This window comes from Coturnix japonica, chromosome 4 (genome assembly GCF_001577835.2).
Source record: "Coturnix japonica isolate 7356 chromosome 4, Coturnix japonica 2.1, whole genome shotgun sequence".
Classification (NCBI taxonomy): Eukaryota; Metazoa; Chordata; class Aves; order Galliformes; family Phasianidae; genus Coturnix; species Coturnix japonica.
The window spans coordinates 15,504,947-15,524,530 of NC_029519.1; the positions used below are offsets into that span (position 1 = coordinate 15,504,947).

General features: G+C 44.2%; 1 protein-coding gene across 7 annotated transcripts in view; it reads left to right on the forward strand.

Annotated features, from left to right (window-relative positions):
* The window catches only part of KIAA1210 (KIAA1210 ortholog), a 46,950-nt gene that overhangs the window by 559 nt on the left and 26,807 nt on the right, over positions 1–19,584 (forward strand). Inside the window, exon 1 of one of the 7 annotated variants that reach the window (XM_015860769.2) lies at positions 10,889–11,081. The exons of 1 other annotated variant lie outside the window; for it this stretch is intronic. In XM_015860769.2, the coding sequence (XP_015716255.1) occupies positions 11,047–11,081 (35 nt within the window). In that variant the 5' untranslated portion in view covers positions 10,889–11,046. Of the gene's footprint in view, positions 1–10,888; positions 11,116–18,740; positions 18,928–19,584 lie in introns of those variants that run through there. 5 more of the 7 variants (XM_015860768.2, XM_015860773.2, XM_015860767.2 and 2 more) reach the window with 5 other exon arrangements.

Here is a 19,584-nt window from a genome sequence, read left to right on the forward strand (position 1 = left end):
CGTTCTCTGCTGTGCTCCAGCTCCTGCCTGGGCAGCGCCTCCCGGAGCCCAGCGTGCCCCCCCGCCGTGCTGCCCCGTCCCCGTGCCACGTCCTGCACGATGCTGAGCCGGGAAAGCTCCCCCCCCCAGCCCCGGCGCCCGTCCGAGCCCTCAGGCTCAGGCCGAGATGGGCTTGTATCGACTCCAGCCTTGCAGTCGGGGTTTGGAAAGAGTACGCGTGTTGCCATCCCCTCGGGGTTACTGTTACTGCCGCTCTTTCATGCTTTGCGTTGTCCTTTGGGTGTTTTGGGGAATTTGATGGAGTTTACACGTGGCTTAACGATTACTGTTGGGAGCCCTTAAAACAGCCCTCGAAAGCCAAGTGTAAAGGCGCTTTGTTCTTAACAGCTTCATGAATGTGAGTGTTCTCTTTGTTTGTCTCTCACACGATATATTTAATGACAATTTGGACTCCAGCACCTTTGCAGATTTGCTATGAGAAATACAGATACTTGCCTTGCTGCTATAAAACATTTTATTCAGTTACATATCTATACTATGTGCTTTCTCTACTATGCAAAACCAAGTTATATGAAACAGTTTCTGAGTTTCCTAAACAACACCGGAGTTAGAATGCTTGTTTCACTTAAGTTCCTTGCTTGTGAACTAATGGGAGCTCTTTGAAACTGAAACATCTCCTATTGCCGTGACCAACAAGGTGGAGCTATGCCCGGTGCAGATCTGATGACTCAAAACTATTGGTTCCTTTACAACCCCCAGCACATGTTTGGGCTGTATCTGGATATCTGAGGAGCAGTAACTTCTGTAGACTTTTCTTCAGTCTTTCCTGCGGCCAATAAGCACAGACTCAACCAAAAAGTTAAGTTTCATGTCTTACAAAGTGTCTTCTTTCAGGGTTAATGTTTGCCTCCTTTGGAAGCGTGGTTTAATTTACCAGTCCCAGTGCTGCAGACAGCAGCACAGCTACGTTTTATTTTGGCAGAAGAAGCTGTATAGTGGTTAAAGAAGTAGGAAGTTCAGCTTGCTCCAAGCACCCAATTAGTACAGGACCGTTTATTAAAAATCCAAGTAAATGTGTGTAGGGTCCATTGGTTATTTAGAGTGTTTCATAAGAAAGCCCTATCTGCGCACATGGATACAGGGATCATGTATAAGTGCTGAGGAAGGGTTGAGGTGTTCCTTGTTTATTAACAGCTGGGAAAATGAGCACTCAGCAAACAATACTTTGTGTACATGGGAGAGAGTCTGAAACGTTTAATACCAGCAAACACGTCTTTAATCCTTTACTGCCTAATCTCTGCTAAAATCCACTACGACTTTGACCAGAAAGCTTATTGTATTCGATACTGATGAAGTATGTTAGAGATCCGTTTCTATATATGTATTTATTTCTATGAAATCTCTGTGTAAATGAAAAGAAAGTACACGTTGGTGTGGCCAACTAGAGAGTTGAATTATTTCCCCCCCCCAGAGGATTTTCAGTAATCCTTATGTTTGTATTGCAGACAGTGAATGTGATGTGGTTGTTCTCAATATCTTTTGTTATGTAATGTAAGCACCCAGCTGTGTAATAAGTCAAACAGAGGACAGCCCTGTGACAGCCATCCCTGCTGCACACTGCAATGACAGGTGATGATTTGGGGAGCTGGTCTTGCTGGAAGGAATCTCACTGTTTTTAACGAGCTCTGGATGTGGCCCAGTCTCGAGCTGCAGTGGCTTGTCTTTACTGGAATGCCACCAGAATCGTGTTGAGTCATGCATACGCAGATACATACACATCCTCTGAAGGTCTAAAATAGCTTTCAAAAGCCATGCCAACGCCACAAGCATAGATACCATTTGAATTTCATCAGTTTCTTCTGAATTAATTCAGTAACATCATGAGAGTTTGTTACTTGGCGTTGGTTTTAGTGGCAATGCAGTCCTGTCCCCCTATCATTCCCTCAAATGAGTATCAAAAAGCTGCCAATTCCTCAGCCTGTTTAAGCTCAGTCTGTTTAAGCATAAAGCTACATGCATTTCTCTCCATCCGCAGGGGTTTATCTCCATATCTTTGGTTGACAGCTTGTATGTGCAATGGAAGGAGTGCTGCAGGTTAGAACTTGAAACCACCTCTTTGGCGAGCAGCAGATGCTAAGAATTGTAGCTGATGGTATTAACCAGGATCATTTTAACTTATATTCCTCCCTCACTGTTGCCAACTACTGCAGTTTCCCCATAATCTCATGAGATCTCTCCAGGTCATAGTTCACGCAGACAAACGGTCATGCAAGATGTTAAATCTTCTGACCAACGAACAAACCAAAGCTGGGCAAAAACAAGTCAAAATGCACAGCCACAAAGCTTGAAAGTAGGACCTGTAGCAGTTCGGAAGCTGAACATGAAGGGAGTGTCAAAAGTTGTTTCCAAAATACCCACTTGTTGCATCGTTTTGCTGACTCAGAGGTGTTGAATTTGGGGTGACTGCACTACTCTAAGCACTTAAAACTGTAGGAAGTAACGAAGATCTGATTTCGCAGCTTCTCTGTAAACTGTTCGTTAAAAGACTGTAGGGTAAAATAGAGGTTAGTGCTCATAATTTTACTTGTACTTTGCTTACAAGCTGAGCTAACTTCAGCCAAGTGGTACACCAAGGAGGTACACAGCTTCTTGTGCTTTCAGTGCTGTGCTTTGGATTGCCACCTGCTGTTCCAGCCCTTTCCTTTTCCTGCTGAACACACAGCTCTTAAATTCCACTGATATTTGCTGACATGAAGAGGCTGTCACTGTTAAATATGAAAATCTGATAAGTAGAATTTGTCAGAAGGCACTGCAGAAGTTTGCAGCTGTCTGTGCCTTATGCTTTCTCCCAGTTTACACTTGGTAAGACCATTTTTGTATTCCACGAGGTTGCGAGGGAGCAATACCTGCCAGCACGCAGGTCAGGCTGCCACACACTGGCTGAATCTTTGTTCTTTAGAGTGCCAATGCTCCTTTTCAAAGTAATCATTAATAATCATTTCTAACTTAAGAGACTTGGAGTTGCAACCCGTCCCACACCATCTGGCCCACAGTACAAGGCAAAGCAGTATCATTCCTGGGCTTGTTGCTGACTTGCTGCACATGACTGCAGCCAGGTAACAGGGGCCTAAGGCTCTTCACATCCCAGGATAAATCTTGTCTCTGTGACTCAAAAACCTGTTCATATTTTCCAGTGTACTGGTAGTGATGGGCAGGGGAAGGCTCAGAAAAAACACATTCTCTCAACCTGTTTTCTGTCGAAGCTGTGCCAGGATTTCTGAGCTCTGAATTTACCCTCTGTTTTCTGTGATAGATTTCACTGCTCAGCTGGGAGATGTGAGTTTATATAAATGACTCTTTAAATCTTGGTTGAAAAAATGTTAACTACCAACATGGACTGACTGTCCAACATGGACATGCACTGATTTTAAGTCCTTTTCTTCTTGGGGGGATGTAGCCTTTGTGAGATATCGCTTTGTTGCCACAGTGATGTCTGAAGAGAGGATTTAATAAGTGTTAAACTCCTAATGCTGTGATATTTTATCGTGGAAGAAAATATATAAAATGTTAAGGTTCTTTAAATCAGCTTAAAGCAAGAAATCAGAGTCAAGGAAAGTCTTATCATTTATCACAGAGGTTCTTATGTTAGTTGATTTGTCAAGCTCATTGGCTATGCTAAGGGTTTTATGTTGTGGTTTTAATGAGAAGTGGTGCAAAATTGTGTTAAATGGAAAGAGAAAAAGGGGAGCAAAGCAGCACCTGAAGAGTTGTGAAAGTTCCTTTCCCTGGTGAAGGGGATTTTCCATGCATAGCATATGTGGGACTCTCCAGAGATGAATACTTGCTGTTTTTGTAGCAGCCTCTAAGCAGAGGAAAAGCTTCATCGTATATCAACAGTTTTACTGACAACTAGCAGTCACCCTGCAACACTCAGTGATACTCCCTTAGGATTTGTTATTGTTATTATCTTACTGAAATCTGATTATATTTAACAATTATGTATGAATTTATGGGGAAAAACTTTGTGCAACCTAGGGGAAATACCCAGAATCTCAGCAGTGTTTGTACTTGGTTACAGTTGCCTTAGTGAAAGAGTAAAACTCATCCACTGTGAGAAAATTGTGCAGTATTGGTGTTTTGCAGTCAAGAAAGCAACTCAAATCCATTCTCTAACTTCTCTCAGTAACCTTTCATTGCTTTTAAAGACAATCTAGTCTGTAATTCACATTATATAAAGATATTCCTTGATAAATGGAGATCTTGCTTAGCATTTGTGTCTAAAGGTAGCTGGGAGCAGAGCAAGCGTGCCTTGTCCTTAGGCTGTGCACTGGCTTATATCCAGGCAGTGCCTCAGTTCGTCCCCTTGCAGGCAGCACTGGTGCATTAGCCACTGTTCTGTACTCAGAGGAGCTGTTTCATGTCTTGATCTGTGTTGGCCTTCTCACATAGGTGCTGCTAAAACCAGTGGCAGAGGTGGGTGACTTTTCAGCTCATGGCACGTGCTGACAAGTGCTCCTTGTCCCATTGGGATTTGCAGTGTTGGCTGGTATTTCTCTGGACAGAAACTAATAAAATGGAAACAAGAAGTCAATACCCAAAGCTAATGCTGTCGGATCTCAAGTGTGTTGTGTCTGGGCCAGTAATAAGTGCCAGAGTGGTGGGGCTGAATAGCATTTGTCCTGGGAGAGCTGAACATATCTCCTAAACCACTTTGTAGAGCAGAAGTAGGGCAATAGACTTCAATTTGTCACGACTCTCAAGTAGGTTTTTCAGGTACCACTGGTTCTGTGGCAGTAGGTTGACCCATCAGCTCAGCACTTGCTTAGGCTCTGTAGTTGGACCCTTTGAAATGGGATGGACCAAGCTGAGATCCACTTCAAGCATGTGTTTAAGTGACTTGGTGACTCAGAACTGTAATTTATTCAACAGGTTTAGGTAAAATTCTTCTGCAATTAGCGTGTTTCCTGCTTGTAGATATTTAATTATTAGATAGTTTTCCCTTCCCATTATGATGGGAGCGGTGCCAGCATATGTAAGAGGCAGTTGGGAACAAACTGGATATTTAAAGATTCCCAGAACTTGAATCTGAGAAATGTGCGAGGCTGCTGTGCTCAGGACTCTGCTGGAGTAAGGAACTCTTCTGGCAAAACTGGCTCAATATGGGGTATGTTTTATTATGTGATGATTTTAAAACTCTGGGCAGGCTGGACCAAGTTGCGAGATGGAGTCATTGATTTCTAGTGTAACTCAGCCTTTTGATGCCAGTGATTCTGTAGGAGTTCCCACAGCTGAAGCCTGGCTAGTGAACTTAAAGTTATCATCTTAGATATTTATAGGGTGCCTATTCTTGTAGGGTCTTTCTGACTGTCGTTATGGAGAGAGGGAGGATGGGAAAAGACTCTAAAACACAGTTCCAGGCACTAGGAGCTTTGGGTTCAGTCTCAGTTTGTGGTTTCTGGAAGAGACACTGGATTTCTCTGCCTCAGTTCCCCATCTGTGTCTGCAGCGTGGAGAAAGACTACATTCAGTGCAGAGGGACACAGGTCCGGTGCTTGTGATTAATCTTGCAGATACCAAGTGGTGGGAGTAAATTTATTATTACTAAGAGCATTCTACTTATTTTGCAGTTTGTGAAATGAAACAGATACTGTGTGCATGCCTTTAAGCAGAGGAAAGCTAACAAAGGAAAAGAGACGTTACGGTTGCCTACTAATTTGAGTTAAATGTCAGCAGTATGCAGTTCTAACTCCTATTTTTCTGTTCATTTCCCTTTGGAGCAATGAAGGCTGCAGGCAGGACATTCTGGGACCTCACTGCCCTTCGCTGAAAGTTAATGGTGACTTTATCTTTAGCCTTGTGTTTGCAGGCGCTGGAGTCAGACAGCCTTTTCCTCAGAGCTGTGCTTCTGTGATTTCCCGTATTATTACTTCAGCCTGTGAGATGGTATCTGAGATGACCTTTGCTTTTGAATTTGTATTTCAGTGTCAGTAGAAATTGAGGATGCAGATGGCTTTCACAACATTTTTCCAGATGTGCAAGTCCCTAATTATACCTGTGCAAACAAATCAGGAGTAATTCTGTCAAAGAGGTAGGCCTGCATTAGTGTGAAGCCAATATACATGGGAAGTCATTAAACTTGATTGCTTATTCACAGCACAGGCATTAGTGGCAGCGTAGGTCTGATTTGTCTCCAGGAGAGCTTGGTGTGTTGCAAGGACATTGACTGGATCTATCCCTAGAGGGGAATTTGGGAAGAATGGGGTGTAGAGAACTTCAGTCATTATTCAAGGCGTCTCGGGATATTTGTTTAGACTCGGTAGCTGTTACCTCTGATGTTCGACATGTAGATTAGGCAGTGATCCATGAGCCTGAAGCTACATACCGTGTTCTCACATTTCTTTCCAGATGGTCTTGCATATTGGTGCCTGCCTGGACTCCAAGAAGGAAAAGTTGTGTTGTTGGAACGTAATGTGTTTTAACACAGTATTTTCCTAAGGCAGAGCGGGTAGAAATAGAGCTCCTTTGTTCAGTTTCCACACTACCCAAACTTTGACAAAAGAACCACAGTTTTCCAGTATAGAAAATGTTGGCCATGCTGGTATTTTCACAGGAAATACCAAGCTCTTCCTCTGTGTCAAAAAATAAAAATATAAAAAATCTGCTTTTCATTCAAACTCATTATAATGTTAAATTTTAGATTTATGATCTTGGATGGAAAAAAAGCAGAGACATGGGAGGCAGCACTTCCTGCTCTGCTGTCTGTGTATATATGGGTGTCCTTAATTTCTCTACAAGTAATGCATTTTTACATGCAAATCAATTGCACATTAGTAAAATGCGACTTAAACTCTCCTCCCTCCATCGCTATTGTTTGTTTGGCAATTGATGTTTTCTGACACTGAAGTCTGAGGATATGTCTGCGATCCTGCTGCAAATCTAGGGGAATTTACCTTTTAAATGACACACGGTCTGACCTTCATCTCTAGATAATCCAGGAAGGGATCGTGTTTGGCTGTGTAGACACAGAGGAGGCACAGACTAGGGAAGACAGATGTAGTGTACTGGTATCTTTTTTTGCTATGTTTTAGAATTCAGTAATACACTGCATATACCATACTGAGGTTTATCTTTGCTCCTTCTTCAAAGTTGAAGATAGTGTGTTTGTGAGAAACTGAAACAGTTCATAATTGGAATTGCCAAAGACTAGAATTTGAGATTATATGTACTGCTGCAGTCTTTGCAGCCTTCTTTTCATTGAAGCGTCTTGCAGCAAGTCCTCCAACAGGAAATAACCACTGAAATAGCCCAAATCCCAGACACTGCACACAAAGTATAAAAGCAGACATAATTAGATCAACATACAGTAATTAGACTCCAAGTATCACGGCAAATTCTTCAGGCTCAGATCAGTTAATGAGAAGCTGATATAATGCGCAGTTAGAGGTTCCTGTATTCTACTGTCAGAGATAGGCTTTGACCCTCATTTTCCTCCTAATATTAATCACAGATGGATGTACAAACTCTGAAAGGCAGAAATCCTCTTATCTTCACTTCTTTGTTTTCTGCAGAGTACTGTGGGTGATTCCAACCCAGTCGCTTAAAGTTCTGATAGTGCGGCTTTTAACAGTGATGTGTGGACAGTTGTTTCTTTAGTACTGCAGCATTTCTGCTGAAAATTCCCAATCCAGGCCCATTTCCCAGCCCAAGAATCACACTTGTAAGAAAAATGAACATGTTTCTGCATTGGAAAAGTGTTTCTGAGGGTCACGTTTATGCTTAGACATGGTTAATTGATCCATGTGCCAAATGCAAAGAGCACTGTGGTGTGGGGAGAGCAACTTACAGCATTGCAGTTTAGATTTGGGTGCAGGATTTCTTGCAGGTTATTATGGAAGGAGTGCTCTACATGTGGTTCAGCTGGAAGGGCACATTTTTCTAAGTACTGAGGAAAGTGTCCTGATGTCGCTCAAGCCAGCTTTAAGTGGGCTTCGTGAGAAGCATGAAGTGTTTGTTGTCTCAGAACCCAGAAGGTAAGGACACAGCCCATGGAGATTCAGCTGCAAGAGGCTGCAAGAAAAGCAGTAGATCTGTTGGACGTGAAACATATTTTGCATTGCTTGCTGTGTGTGTAGCTCCTAACACCTCTGTTGTCGGGCTGCCGGCGTGTACCCTGTGTACGGGTGTGTGTGTAGGAAGTGGCTGTGGAAATGGGCCAGTTTTCAGCTTATTTTGAGTTTCCCGTGTTGGATTACCAGTTGCTGTTGGTTACTTACTTTGAAGAGGTCCTTCTTGCTGAAATTGCCCATGAAACAGTGAATTATATCATAGTGCAGCCTTTCTCGATGATTGAGTTGCTGGCTTTGCTCAGACTTGCCTTCCTGCTTCCCTTTGGAGAAATTGAGAAACTCAGGGAGCTTCACAGGCACTGCCACTACCTCTGCATCACCCCGAGGAAGGGCACTTTGCCATCTGGAGCTCTCGCTCCACCTGCAGACAGACAGACAGGATGAAGGCGAATTAGGATGTACAGTGATCACAGGGAATAGTAAGGTTATTGGGCTGTGGGTGGGGAGCAATGGTAGTGAGTTGGTAGAAATCAAGGGGAATGCTTGTTTCAAACAGAAACGGGCTAGAATGGGCTTTTTCAGTCAGGCCAAGCCACAGACTTTAGAGGAAATTCAGATCTGATTCAGCTTCCAGGTGTCTAAACTTGCTCTCTTCCCTATCTTTAAAGAACAATCTCTATTTTGCCAAAGTCTGTATTCTGTGGTTATTTGGTGTTCATCTACTTAGCGAGCTGAAAACAGCTTTTATTAATTAACTGGCAGCAGAGCAGCCCACTCGTTTAGCACTTGACAAGGATGAGCTAATGCCAGCTTGGCTCCTGTTTGACTGCACTACCTGTGTAAGCATCACAGAACTGCTTACTTGCACTGTGGACTTGGAGCCATGATATTTATTAACATCTTGGGTTTTGGATCTCTACCCAGAAAGCTCAATGTGTAGCTATTTGGAGCTGTGCTAGAAATGAAGAATCAGAGCCATGAATAAGAAATGCTGCCATGGAGTGGCTTGGAGACTGATATGGAGATAGAGAATAAAAAGGAGTAAATCCCGAGGTGGGGTAATTATTTTTAATGACTGTTTACCAGTCTGTGCTTCTTGGAAAGTAAAGGGTCTTTCTAAGTGGTGCAGTGTGTGTGTGTAAATCTGCCAGTTCCTAGGAACAAGGCTACATTTGACCTAAATGAGCACCAACAGATGAAGATTTGCACATTCAAGTAAGTAACTTCAAGAGAAAAACCAAACACATGAAAGACAAAAGAGCAATGACAGGAAACATTCTGAAGGCAGAGAGTCTCAGGTAGTTAGGAGACAGAGAATCTGTTTTGTGTTAGTGAAAAATATGATCTTTTGAATCTTGGGGGCCTTACTCTATGCTAGTTAAAACTACCAAATTCTTCCAAAGCCATCAGGATTCCGCCCTTCCACTGCCTCCAGGACTGAGCCTTCCCACTAGAAAGCCATTTGATCTTTCTTGCTTTTAAATACAAATGTGAACTTCTGATGAGGTTTCCTTCATTTCTTGCTAGAAATGTTTCTTTTGGCAGCGTTTTCTGAACTAAATGCTGGGCAGATTTCAAATGGAGCCCCATGTCCGAGGTTTTGTACACTCAGCCAGTGAGAATGTTTCCCCCGTAATCTCCCTGAATTCTTTCTCAGTGGTTGATATCTAATAACCAAGGTCTTGGGTTTGACTTTTCTTTTTTCCTGTGGGCTTCTCAATGGGTGGAGGCTGAGGCTCGTAGCTGGTTCGTTATTAGGATGAAGAGCTTGGACTGGAATCATTGTGACAAGCACAGCAATTCAGGACAGCAGTGAAACTAATCTCAACTTGTGCTACTGCATTTTTGCATCTTTTGCAAAGACAAAGCACATCTTTAGGTCAGGTTGGATTTGTGGTTTTTCTGTGGATGGCATTGTGGAAGCTTTCTCTCTTTTGCTAGGAAGTTAGTTGAGAATATGATTTGGTTTGTTAGTGACAGCTCTTGCACTTTATATCATTTATTATTTGTGTCACAGCTTTCTTTTATATATGGGATTTTGTAGAAATAGAGTTCAAAGGTTCATAATTCATAGGTTACACAGTTCTGCACTGTTACGAAGCTGCTGCAACAGTCAGTCCTGGGACCATGCACCAGGGGGACATTTCTCAAACTTTGTGTCTCTCTTGCAGAAAAGATGTTAGAATATTTCTCTTAATATTCTCAATAAGAAATGATCCATGTTAGAAACTGACATCCACTGTCACTTGCTGAATGTTGATAGAGACCAAGCGGTGGATGTGAACACAGTGAGGAGTGAGTACAGCAGCTGTGTGTGTCATCAGTGGGCATTGCCAGGCTGGGTTTTTCTAATACAGATGTAGTGGCTGTTTGAAACTCCAGTGCTTCTCACCTGGCCTTGTGGTACTGCAGGGATGTAGTTTTTGCTGTTAATGTGCAGAGCAGCATGTTAGAACTGCTTGTGATTTACAGTGAGTTGGGCTGATGCCTGTGCTGGAAGGTCTGGTGCACCCTTTGTGTGCTGGAGAGTGGCTGCAGGTTTGCATGGTGATGATGCGAGTATTTTCTGTAGCCTGTCTGTTTAAAAAATAACAATAACAATATAATCTCTTCGGGGCTTCTTCATATCCTAATTACAACCAATCCCTTCATTAGTCCCGCAGGGAGACAGAACCGAATGCCATATGGTATTTGACACTTAGGATGCCGTGCTCACCAAGAGCTGGAGGGAGGCAGGGAAAGGGGGAGTTAACAATTCATAACCATGTATGGAGCAGGCACAGCCCTCCTTGGACCCGGTTCAGCACAGTCTGAGGGCCTCAGATCAGGAACTTTATCTGGCTAGTAATTGCATCGGCACGCTGCCTTTCTTGTGCGTGCGTGTGGGCACTTGGTGAGCAGGGCACAGAGCTGCCGGGTCTTTGTGCTAGCATCCGTGCACAAGGATGAATTAAATGCCTGCACATCTCTGTGAAGGACCATGGCTGGATTCTACAGTTGCCTGAGAAGTGAGAAGTAAGTGCCATGCGGAGCCCTCCCCTGCACCACGGTGGGTACACTCACACTCTGCCTCTCTGGTACTGCAGCAGCACTGCAGTGTGCTCCTGCCCTGGGACTGAAGTGCCCTTCTGAGCAACGAAGTGCAAAAAGTCAATACTGACTGAAATGCCAATTGGATGAAAATTAGTTCTTTCTTTTTCCTTCACAGATACACGTGCCCAGCGGCAAACACTGAAAAGGGAAAGAACCTTTTGCAGTCTAGTTGTAGTGATGGGAAAGTGTCCTTCTCTTTGTTAATTAACTGCACTGTTCACATGTTAACAAATAACAAGAAATTGAGAAATGCACGTTGGCTTTAAAAAATACTCAAGTAGAAATCTGATATTAAACGTTTTTGTATATCTAACCTGAAGTTTGTTCTGTACTTCCACCCTGCTGAGAGATTTGATTTGCAAGAAATCCTTTTGATTGCCAAGTGGGCTGCAGAGGTAGAAGTGGATGGGACCAAACATTAATGTTGGTGCTTTAAATGACCATGAAGACAGCTTTTCTTTTTCCTTTGACATTATCCCTGCTAAGGAGTGGAAGAAAATTTTCTGCTGCAAAAAGCGAGCAGTTGGTTTTGATGATTATTTGCATCAGCAGACTGTAGAGGGCTCTATTTTTGCATACAATATAGGATTACAGAAAGTGAAAATTAACGGTGAAAAGCAAGCAAAATTGTATCTTGAGGCTGAAGATATGAATGGTGGTAGTTAAAGGTACGGATGAAGGCTCAAAAGTAAATCTCTTCCTCTTTGTACCTCTCCTAAAGGCTGCATCCCTTATGCCAGGTATCTCACTTTACTCTGCTGGAACTATGGATTTTCAAAGTCTCCCAGTTCTTTCTGGATTTCAGTTAGCATTCCCACCCCATGCTGACTCTTTTCCTCCTTTGAAACTTGTGACAGTGCCTACAAGAAAGGATCTAAGTACTTGGAAAGCAAGTCTACCTCGGGAAAGAGGGGGAATGTGGTTGTGGAATGCAGGGAGAGAATATAAGGGATGGGCAGCAGATGAAGTTTATTTTGTATGACATATGATCACTTCCTTCCTTGTGGAAATCCACCTGGTTCATAAAGAGCAACATTTTTTTCCTTCTTTCTTGTTATTCTTCGGTTTGGTTTTGACACTGGGTACGTGTGTAGATTATGTTCCTCATCCTGTTGTCTCACCCCTGTGATGTGTTCCCAAGTGGATTAGTGACTATTAAGACTTAGTGCTCGTTACACATTTTACATGCAGCTTTGGCAGTGGTTATTGACTATTAAAATGAGTCTCAGACGTTAATTTCGGCAACAATTATGTTTGGAGCCTGAGATTAATTTTGGATTAAGTTCCTTTTGAGTTTCACCCAAAACATTTGGCCTTCTGGACAGCATCAGATGGATTCACAGGAGAAACTTCCCCAAATCCTCATGTGGTTGTTGGACCTGTGGGAGTTCGTTTGCTTTGTGAATGAAATGCTTTTTATGTTTTAAGCAATTGGCTTGAGCACAAGCAACAATTTAGCCAAAGTAGCCCAGAGGGCTGAAACCCAGCATTGACAATGGGAGAGAGCTCCCTCTGAGCTGATGCATCCAGCAGGGACTCCTGGGCTGTTCTAATAGCTGCTTTGGGTCCCTGTCTCCTGCTGTCACATCAGCCTTCAGTGCCCCACATTTTGCCTCTGTGCACTGCAGTGATGTGCCGATCATTCTGCATTGAGTCCCGCCCCTGTGCTTTGTTAGTGCTCTTTGATGAGATGCCACCTTAAGAAATCTGAATGTAATGTAACAGCACCAACCTTAATCAGCTGAATAAAAATTACAGATTGTTTTCTATGTTCATTTCTCTTTATCCAACATTGTCAACCCCAGCAATCTTGAACTGTTCCTGCAGTAAGTCTTGTAGCTCATCCTTGTTGCAGAGCTATGTTGTGCTTGGTCCTGGTCTGCTGTTGGAAAAGCCCATCAGCTTTAAGCAGATATGATGCAGTTTTCTAAGGCCTGTAGAAGAATCTGTTAATATCTGCCTTTCTGTTGCTGGTACTAGCCAGATATGTAATTATGAGCTTAAAATGTTGTTGCTTGAACAGTAAGATTCACCAGTGGTCAATGCAAACTGCCAATTTCCAAAGACAAATATAGCATGTTAGAAGCTATATAAAGTGTTTGGCTGAAGGCTTTGCCTGTCAGTCCAGAGCCAGTTTCTATAACAGACTCCAAGGAAATGTATTTAAGTGGTCTGTAGTTAAGGTGGTCACTGCAGATTTTATGGTGCCTTTCACAAGCAATCCCAGAATTATGGACATACTTAATTTGAACGTGTTCTGCTACCCCAAGCTCTGCACTTCCAGTGGGGTAATTCATTTCTTTCTTTTGGTCCCAAACTGTCAAAAAATGCTGATGTGCACTCTTGTCCTGAAGTCATGTTCAGCATTTCAGAAGAGCTCTTGATCAAGGGATGCATTGGAAAGTGGTCAGTATACTTGTATTTTGAGGTGAAAGTCATTGTCAGTGAAGTTTATTTTCAGGATTAGGTTCTGCTGTATTGTTGGAAGTGACCTGGGAGTGCTTTAGAGCTCCACCAAGTGCTACTGAAGTAGCAGCTTGGCACTGAGGAGAGACAGGCAATTCCATACTGTCAGCAGCTCATTTTCTTCCTGCAGCATCTTGCTTTTGGGAGCCATGCCACTGCACAGGGATTATGGTAGAAGACTGTCCATCATGCTCTGCGCTTCAGCACACATTGAGGTGCAAAGCATTTCTCAGGCTGTTCAATTCCAGACAGAGTTGACAGTGCCAGGTTTCAGGAAATGGTGTGTGGAGGGTGGAGGAGGCAAAGCACTGGAGAAGGGATGTACTTTTTGGGAAGTGAGGAGCTCTCTTCACTGGGACCAAGTCAGACATGGTGAACTGAGCAGAAGACTCCCCAGGCATTATAATCCCTTGGTAGTCTTTCAATGTGCAGCCTATGAGCTTGCTTCTGTCCATGACAATGAACCAGCATTTGGACACTGGTGAGCATTTTGTCCTCAGCTCATGAGGTTTGCTCAGCTCAGTGCTTAATACTAAAAGCATTCAGACTTAGGCCCTGTTTTCTTACACAAGAATAATAGAGAGGGTGAACAAAAGCAGCCAGGAGGTGGCAGAGCCATGGCACCACTGGCAATTGAGCACTGTTAGTACAATAGTGCTGTATTATTAACAGAAAGATTAACTATTTCTATTTGTTGAGTCATTCCTTTTGACTCATCCCTGGGCAAGAAGTTCAGTTGTGTCTTAATGCACAGAAGCCCTCTCTGATAGCCTATCACTATAGTACCAAGTGTCTGCTGGACATGCACCCCTAATGCTACCTGTCCTGTTCAACTGGAGCAGAAGCTTCTTGGCTTGGGACAATCTGCTGAATGTGATTTTCACTCTTCTGCACCATTTGGCCGGAGTTTTTGTCTACCACACTGTGCCAGATTGAGCCCTGAAAACATCTTGTCATAATTTTACCTCATGTTCTTTCCTTATGCAGCTCAGAGTGTCTGGTTTTGTACCCTTTCAGCAAAAGAGAGAGATTAATTTGTCGTTTCCTCCCTGTACAGAGGTCTGGAAAATTTAATAGCTGTGATGCAAAGGCCTCGAGTTGGCCTTAGAAGCTGAAATCTGGCAACAGATACTTCAGACAAAAAAGTACTAGCTTCAAGTTGTACTTCCAGTAGATAACCTATCTGAGGTCAGGGACAACTGATTGCCAACTAGATCTTGGCAGTGCTGAGATGGGGAGGCAGGTGAAAATCCAAGAGAATTTGCAAGGTTGGGTTCTTATTTCTTTTCTTCTCTTATGGGTTGCTGCTGTAAGAATACATTTGAGCACAAAATGCCATGATTCTTTCCCAAAGCCCCCCTCTACAGTCATCAAAGCATGTATTTCTGAGTTAAATCCACTGTTGTTTCAACTGTTACACATCAAGGAGTTTTAAGAAGTGTTTTGAATACAGGAAACACTAACTGCAGGCCTTCTGATTCGTTCATGCACTGTAGTAGCAGTAATAACAATTATTTGTACTGAGGTGGCAGGTGGCCCTCCAAGGCTTCATTGTGGGCGTCACTGTTTATACAAATTAAAGCCAGTCAGTTCATATCCTGTCTGATTTTGTGTGCAGATGCTGTGCTGTTGCTGCTCATCGTGCTGTGAGCAGTGCAGTGCTTCCACTGCAAGGTAGATGAAGAAGGGCCACAATGTCCTCACTCTTCCTTTAACTGTGTTTGCACTGGTGCATGCTGCCACACTCGTATGGGTGCACAAGCACCAGGGTACTCGTGGTCTCACATGGTCTGTCACCGTGTTGTAGTACCTTGGTGGCCGCGTCATGGCCAGAGGGACAGCAACATGCTTAGCTGGAACAGGGGAACGTTGCTGTGCAGACAGAGGTTCTACTTTCTGACCATTCAGCCAGAGCTAAGGCGGTGTTCCAGCCCCAAATTTTTGTTGTGGTTGTTTCTTTTGGCCTCAGAGTTTCAAGGATCTGGTGCTAATTAGAGAACTGAATGTATGACTTTTATTCGAGATGAATTCATTTATGCTTATTCATTCTAAGAAATATGTAACAGTGTGCTCTTGCCAGGCTTTGTAAGTATCCCTCACCAAACAGCACAGCTCTGATCTCTGCAGAGCTTGAGGTTTGAGGGGGATGTATGTGAACTCTCTGGCTCAGCACTGTGCTGCAGACATGGTGTTAATCCTCAAGCTGTCCCTGCACCTGGGGAAAATACAGCCTGGCTGAGGTGCAGAGGAGTTGTTTGCCGATTCACTCTAGCAAATTACTTCCCCTCCTCTCAGCTGAATGAAAAGAATGCTGCAGTAGTTGAAATTTCATTGTTTTCCTTCATAAAATGCAAATTGTCTCATCGCTTCCTTTCTTGCAGGACTCGGCCTATTAAGATCTTACAGAATGCGTGTGCATGTCTGTGCATTTGCCAAAATATCCTCTTGTCAGTACCTGTCCTGTGGTTCTTGCTCTGCATTTCAGTACATTTTGGATACCCTCTTTGCTCTCCATCTTCCTCAGGCTGAATGCAATTGCTGCTTTGTTGGTGCAAACCAGCATTGGCTCAGATGGTCTGAGTTTAGAGGAGTGCATGTGAATGGAATCTCAAAGCAGGCCCCCTCTGTAGTGGCTGCTCTAAAGAGAACTGTCACTCAGTAGCCTGGGGACAGAAGTGACTTGGGGATTGATCAGCGGAGGTTCAGGTTGGATACTAGGAAAAACAGCTTCTCAGAGTGGAGGGTTATTGGAACAAGCTGCCCAGAGAGGTGATGGAGTCACCGTCCTTGGGGGTGTTCATGAAAGAGGTGTATGTCACACAGAGTGACATGGCCTAGAACAGTCACACACATGGACTGATGGATGGACTAGAATATCTCAGTGGTCTTTCCAACCTGAATGATTCTGTGATTCTATGAATCTGTGAAGTGCATGGGTGACCTCCCCCAGGAGTTCTGGTGGCTCTCCTGTGCTGCACATGGTGCCTGCTGGGGCTGGAAGGAGCAGTGAGAGGTTCCCTGGAAACCCTCAGAGTCACACATAGCTCCAGAATTTCTCCTCTCACAGGCGTGGATGCTGCCCCAGGCCTTCCTTTGGCTCTGGCTATGGTCAGCATTCTGAATTCCAGAAGCAGAGGAAGACCATGAGGTTTAGCCAGACAGTGTGTTTTAACACAAAATGGAACTGACCTTCTTTATTTTCACATGTGCACAGCCAATAGATGTTGTCCTGCTGGGTCCAGGACTTCACATGGAGTGATTTCCTGAGCTTCCTGCCAAAGGCAGTCCGAGTCCACAGAGCCTGGTTTGATTTTCTCTCTTGTAGCCTAGAGCTGGCTGCCTGCTTTAGGGAGCTGGATCCACAGAATGAATGTTATGACACAGTGACTCTGGGACCTTTCTGTTAGTTGCTCCTTTTCTTGTTGCTCTTTAGTGCACTTTAAATTCCTGGGCATGAAATATCTTCATTGACTCATCCTGAAAGCAGTGAGTCCTGCGCAGTGTGAGCTATCTGATGGGTTTTTTTCCTATCCTTAAACTGTTCTTCAACCCACAAAGAGAGGGATAAGGGATTGTTTTGGAAAAAAAAAAAGAAGTAGAGCTTCAGACATAGCCTGAAGTCCTGTGTTTCAGTTCTGGCTTTCCGTTGGCTATTGTTTCAGCCCCTTTTTTCCTGCAACATTCAGACAACTTAGTTTGTTAAAAACATCCACAGCCTCTTCCAGGCCTAGGATGTAATGATGTCCCACATTTTGTGAGAATAAGCAGGGATCCAAAGTCTGTAAGAAGGAAGGGAACAGACTCTTGAGCAGGATCTGTGTTGACATGACAAGGGGAAGTGGTTTCAAACTAGAAGAGTGGAGATTCAGATTGGATATAAGGAATTTTTTTCACAATAAGGGTAATGAGGCACTGGCACAGGTTGCCTGGAGAGGTGGTGCCCCATCCCCGAAGACACTCAAGATCAGGCTGGACAGGCTCTGAGCACCTGATGGAGCTGTTGGTGTCCATGTTCAGTGCAGGGAATTGGACTTGATGATGGCCTTTAAGTGTCCCTTCTAACTCAATTGATTGTAGGATTCTATGCTCAATGCATGTCCTCCCCTTCCCAAGCTCATCGCCTGTACCCATGGCAGCAGATCTGAGGGAGCTGCTGCTGCCTGCAGCGTGTGCATTCCTTCTGCCGTTGCTGGCTGCCTGCTGCCTCTATTGCTTCTTGTTAGGAAGAGAGGAAGATCCTTGTTCCAGCTGTTCTGTAGTGTAAAGAAGAATTATTACATGGGAAAGGCACTGACTTACTGCTACGCTGGTGCCAAATGGTGCAGTTCAGCCGGGGCAATTAATGCACGTTCCTCTACTGGAGCATCCATCTGGGCTCAAAGTGCTGGCTGAGCCCTGCATGTGCTTAGTGAGTTGCTGGGAAAGTGCCAGCCTTGATTGGATTGAAGTTCTCTCGCGTTTCTCCTGATATGTACAGACCAGAAACTGCACTGGAAAAATGGTGCTATAAATCAGAGAAGCAGCTCTTGGCTTAGTTCCTGGTAAGCAGGTGGATATTAGTGCTGCTGTCTGCTGATGCAAGCATGCAGTAGGGATCCCTGCACCGACAGTGGTGGCGTGGTGTCCTGCTAATGAGCATTGCAGAGTAATTAGGGGCATGAGGGCAGCAGCTTGACATGGCTGGTACAGATGCCAGCTGTCACAAAGCTGCAGTAGCTTGGACATGAGTGGGACCTCTGAGCTAAGAGCAAATTGGTAGCTGCTCAGTTGCTGTGGTACCTGCCCAGGTTTAAGCTAACACAGGTCCACATCTGTACACTGCAGCCATGTCCCTGTGTGCACAGAGGCCACGCTGCAGTGCTTTAGTGCTGAGCACGAGGGCATCTTGGTGAGCAGGGCAGGGGCAGAGCACTGAGCCCCTTGGTTCGAGGCTGCTGACAGTGCATTGCCGCTGTGTTTTCTCTTGTAGCTTATAAATAGTTTCTGTCATTTGCCCTTCCCCCTTCTTATCCTTTTGGCTTCTCACACAATTACAGACTGAGCCCGTGTGACTGTACGAAAGGCATTTCCTCCTGCTACTTTTTTTTTTTTTTTTAAAGTCAGCTTCAGCCCACCAGCTGCTTTCCATTAGTGTTACACACACGCTCGCCGGGAGGGCAGCACATACTGCTTCAGGCTCTGCTGAATAGCAGAAATCCTTCAGAGAATCGGTCAGACAGAGGCTTCTCAAAGCAGACTGTAGGTACAGAGAGTCCAGCCCACTGGGAGCTGTCTTCTGGCAAGCCTTCGCTGGGAAGCTGAGGTGTGAGGATGGGGCATGGGGAGCGGGTGTTGGCTGAGAGCAGGGTGAAAGCTGTGAATACATCTCTTTATGTGAACATTGTTTGCTCTGGATATCTCTACGAGGGGAGCAGCTGACTGTTATCTGATGCTATGAAGAATTATGACCCCTATTTGATCCTGGGAGGGCATTTTTATTGATGCTCGATCGATAAGCTGCTTATCTAGACTTTTTGAAGACTACTATTGTATTACTTGTGATCCTTTGAAAAGGGCCTTAAACTTTGCTAAGCTCTTCTTCTCTCCATAGAATTATGCAAGCAGTATTCATTAACTTTGTAAACTCCTCACCTCTCGCTATCATTAGTGGAGGCAGCAGCAAGAGACTCTGAGTATGCTTCTATTTGTGCCGTTCTCTTGTGCCTACATAAAGCAGTCACAGTCAGGCTGTGGTGATGCCAGCTGTGGCCTGGCAAAGCCATCTTGCAGGTCAGAGATGGGAAATTTGTCCTAGAAACACTGCGCTCTGGAAGAGTGCATCCAGTGGGATGAGCTGTGTGAGGTCAGTGTCCTCTTTTAACAAGCTGTCTTTGGGGTCCTGTGCTGCTCAAAGTGCACCTGATGGGCCAGGTTCTGGTTCTGGGTACAGAGAACAATGAAACCTTGCTTCTGATGGGCT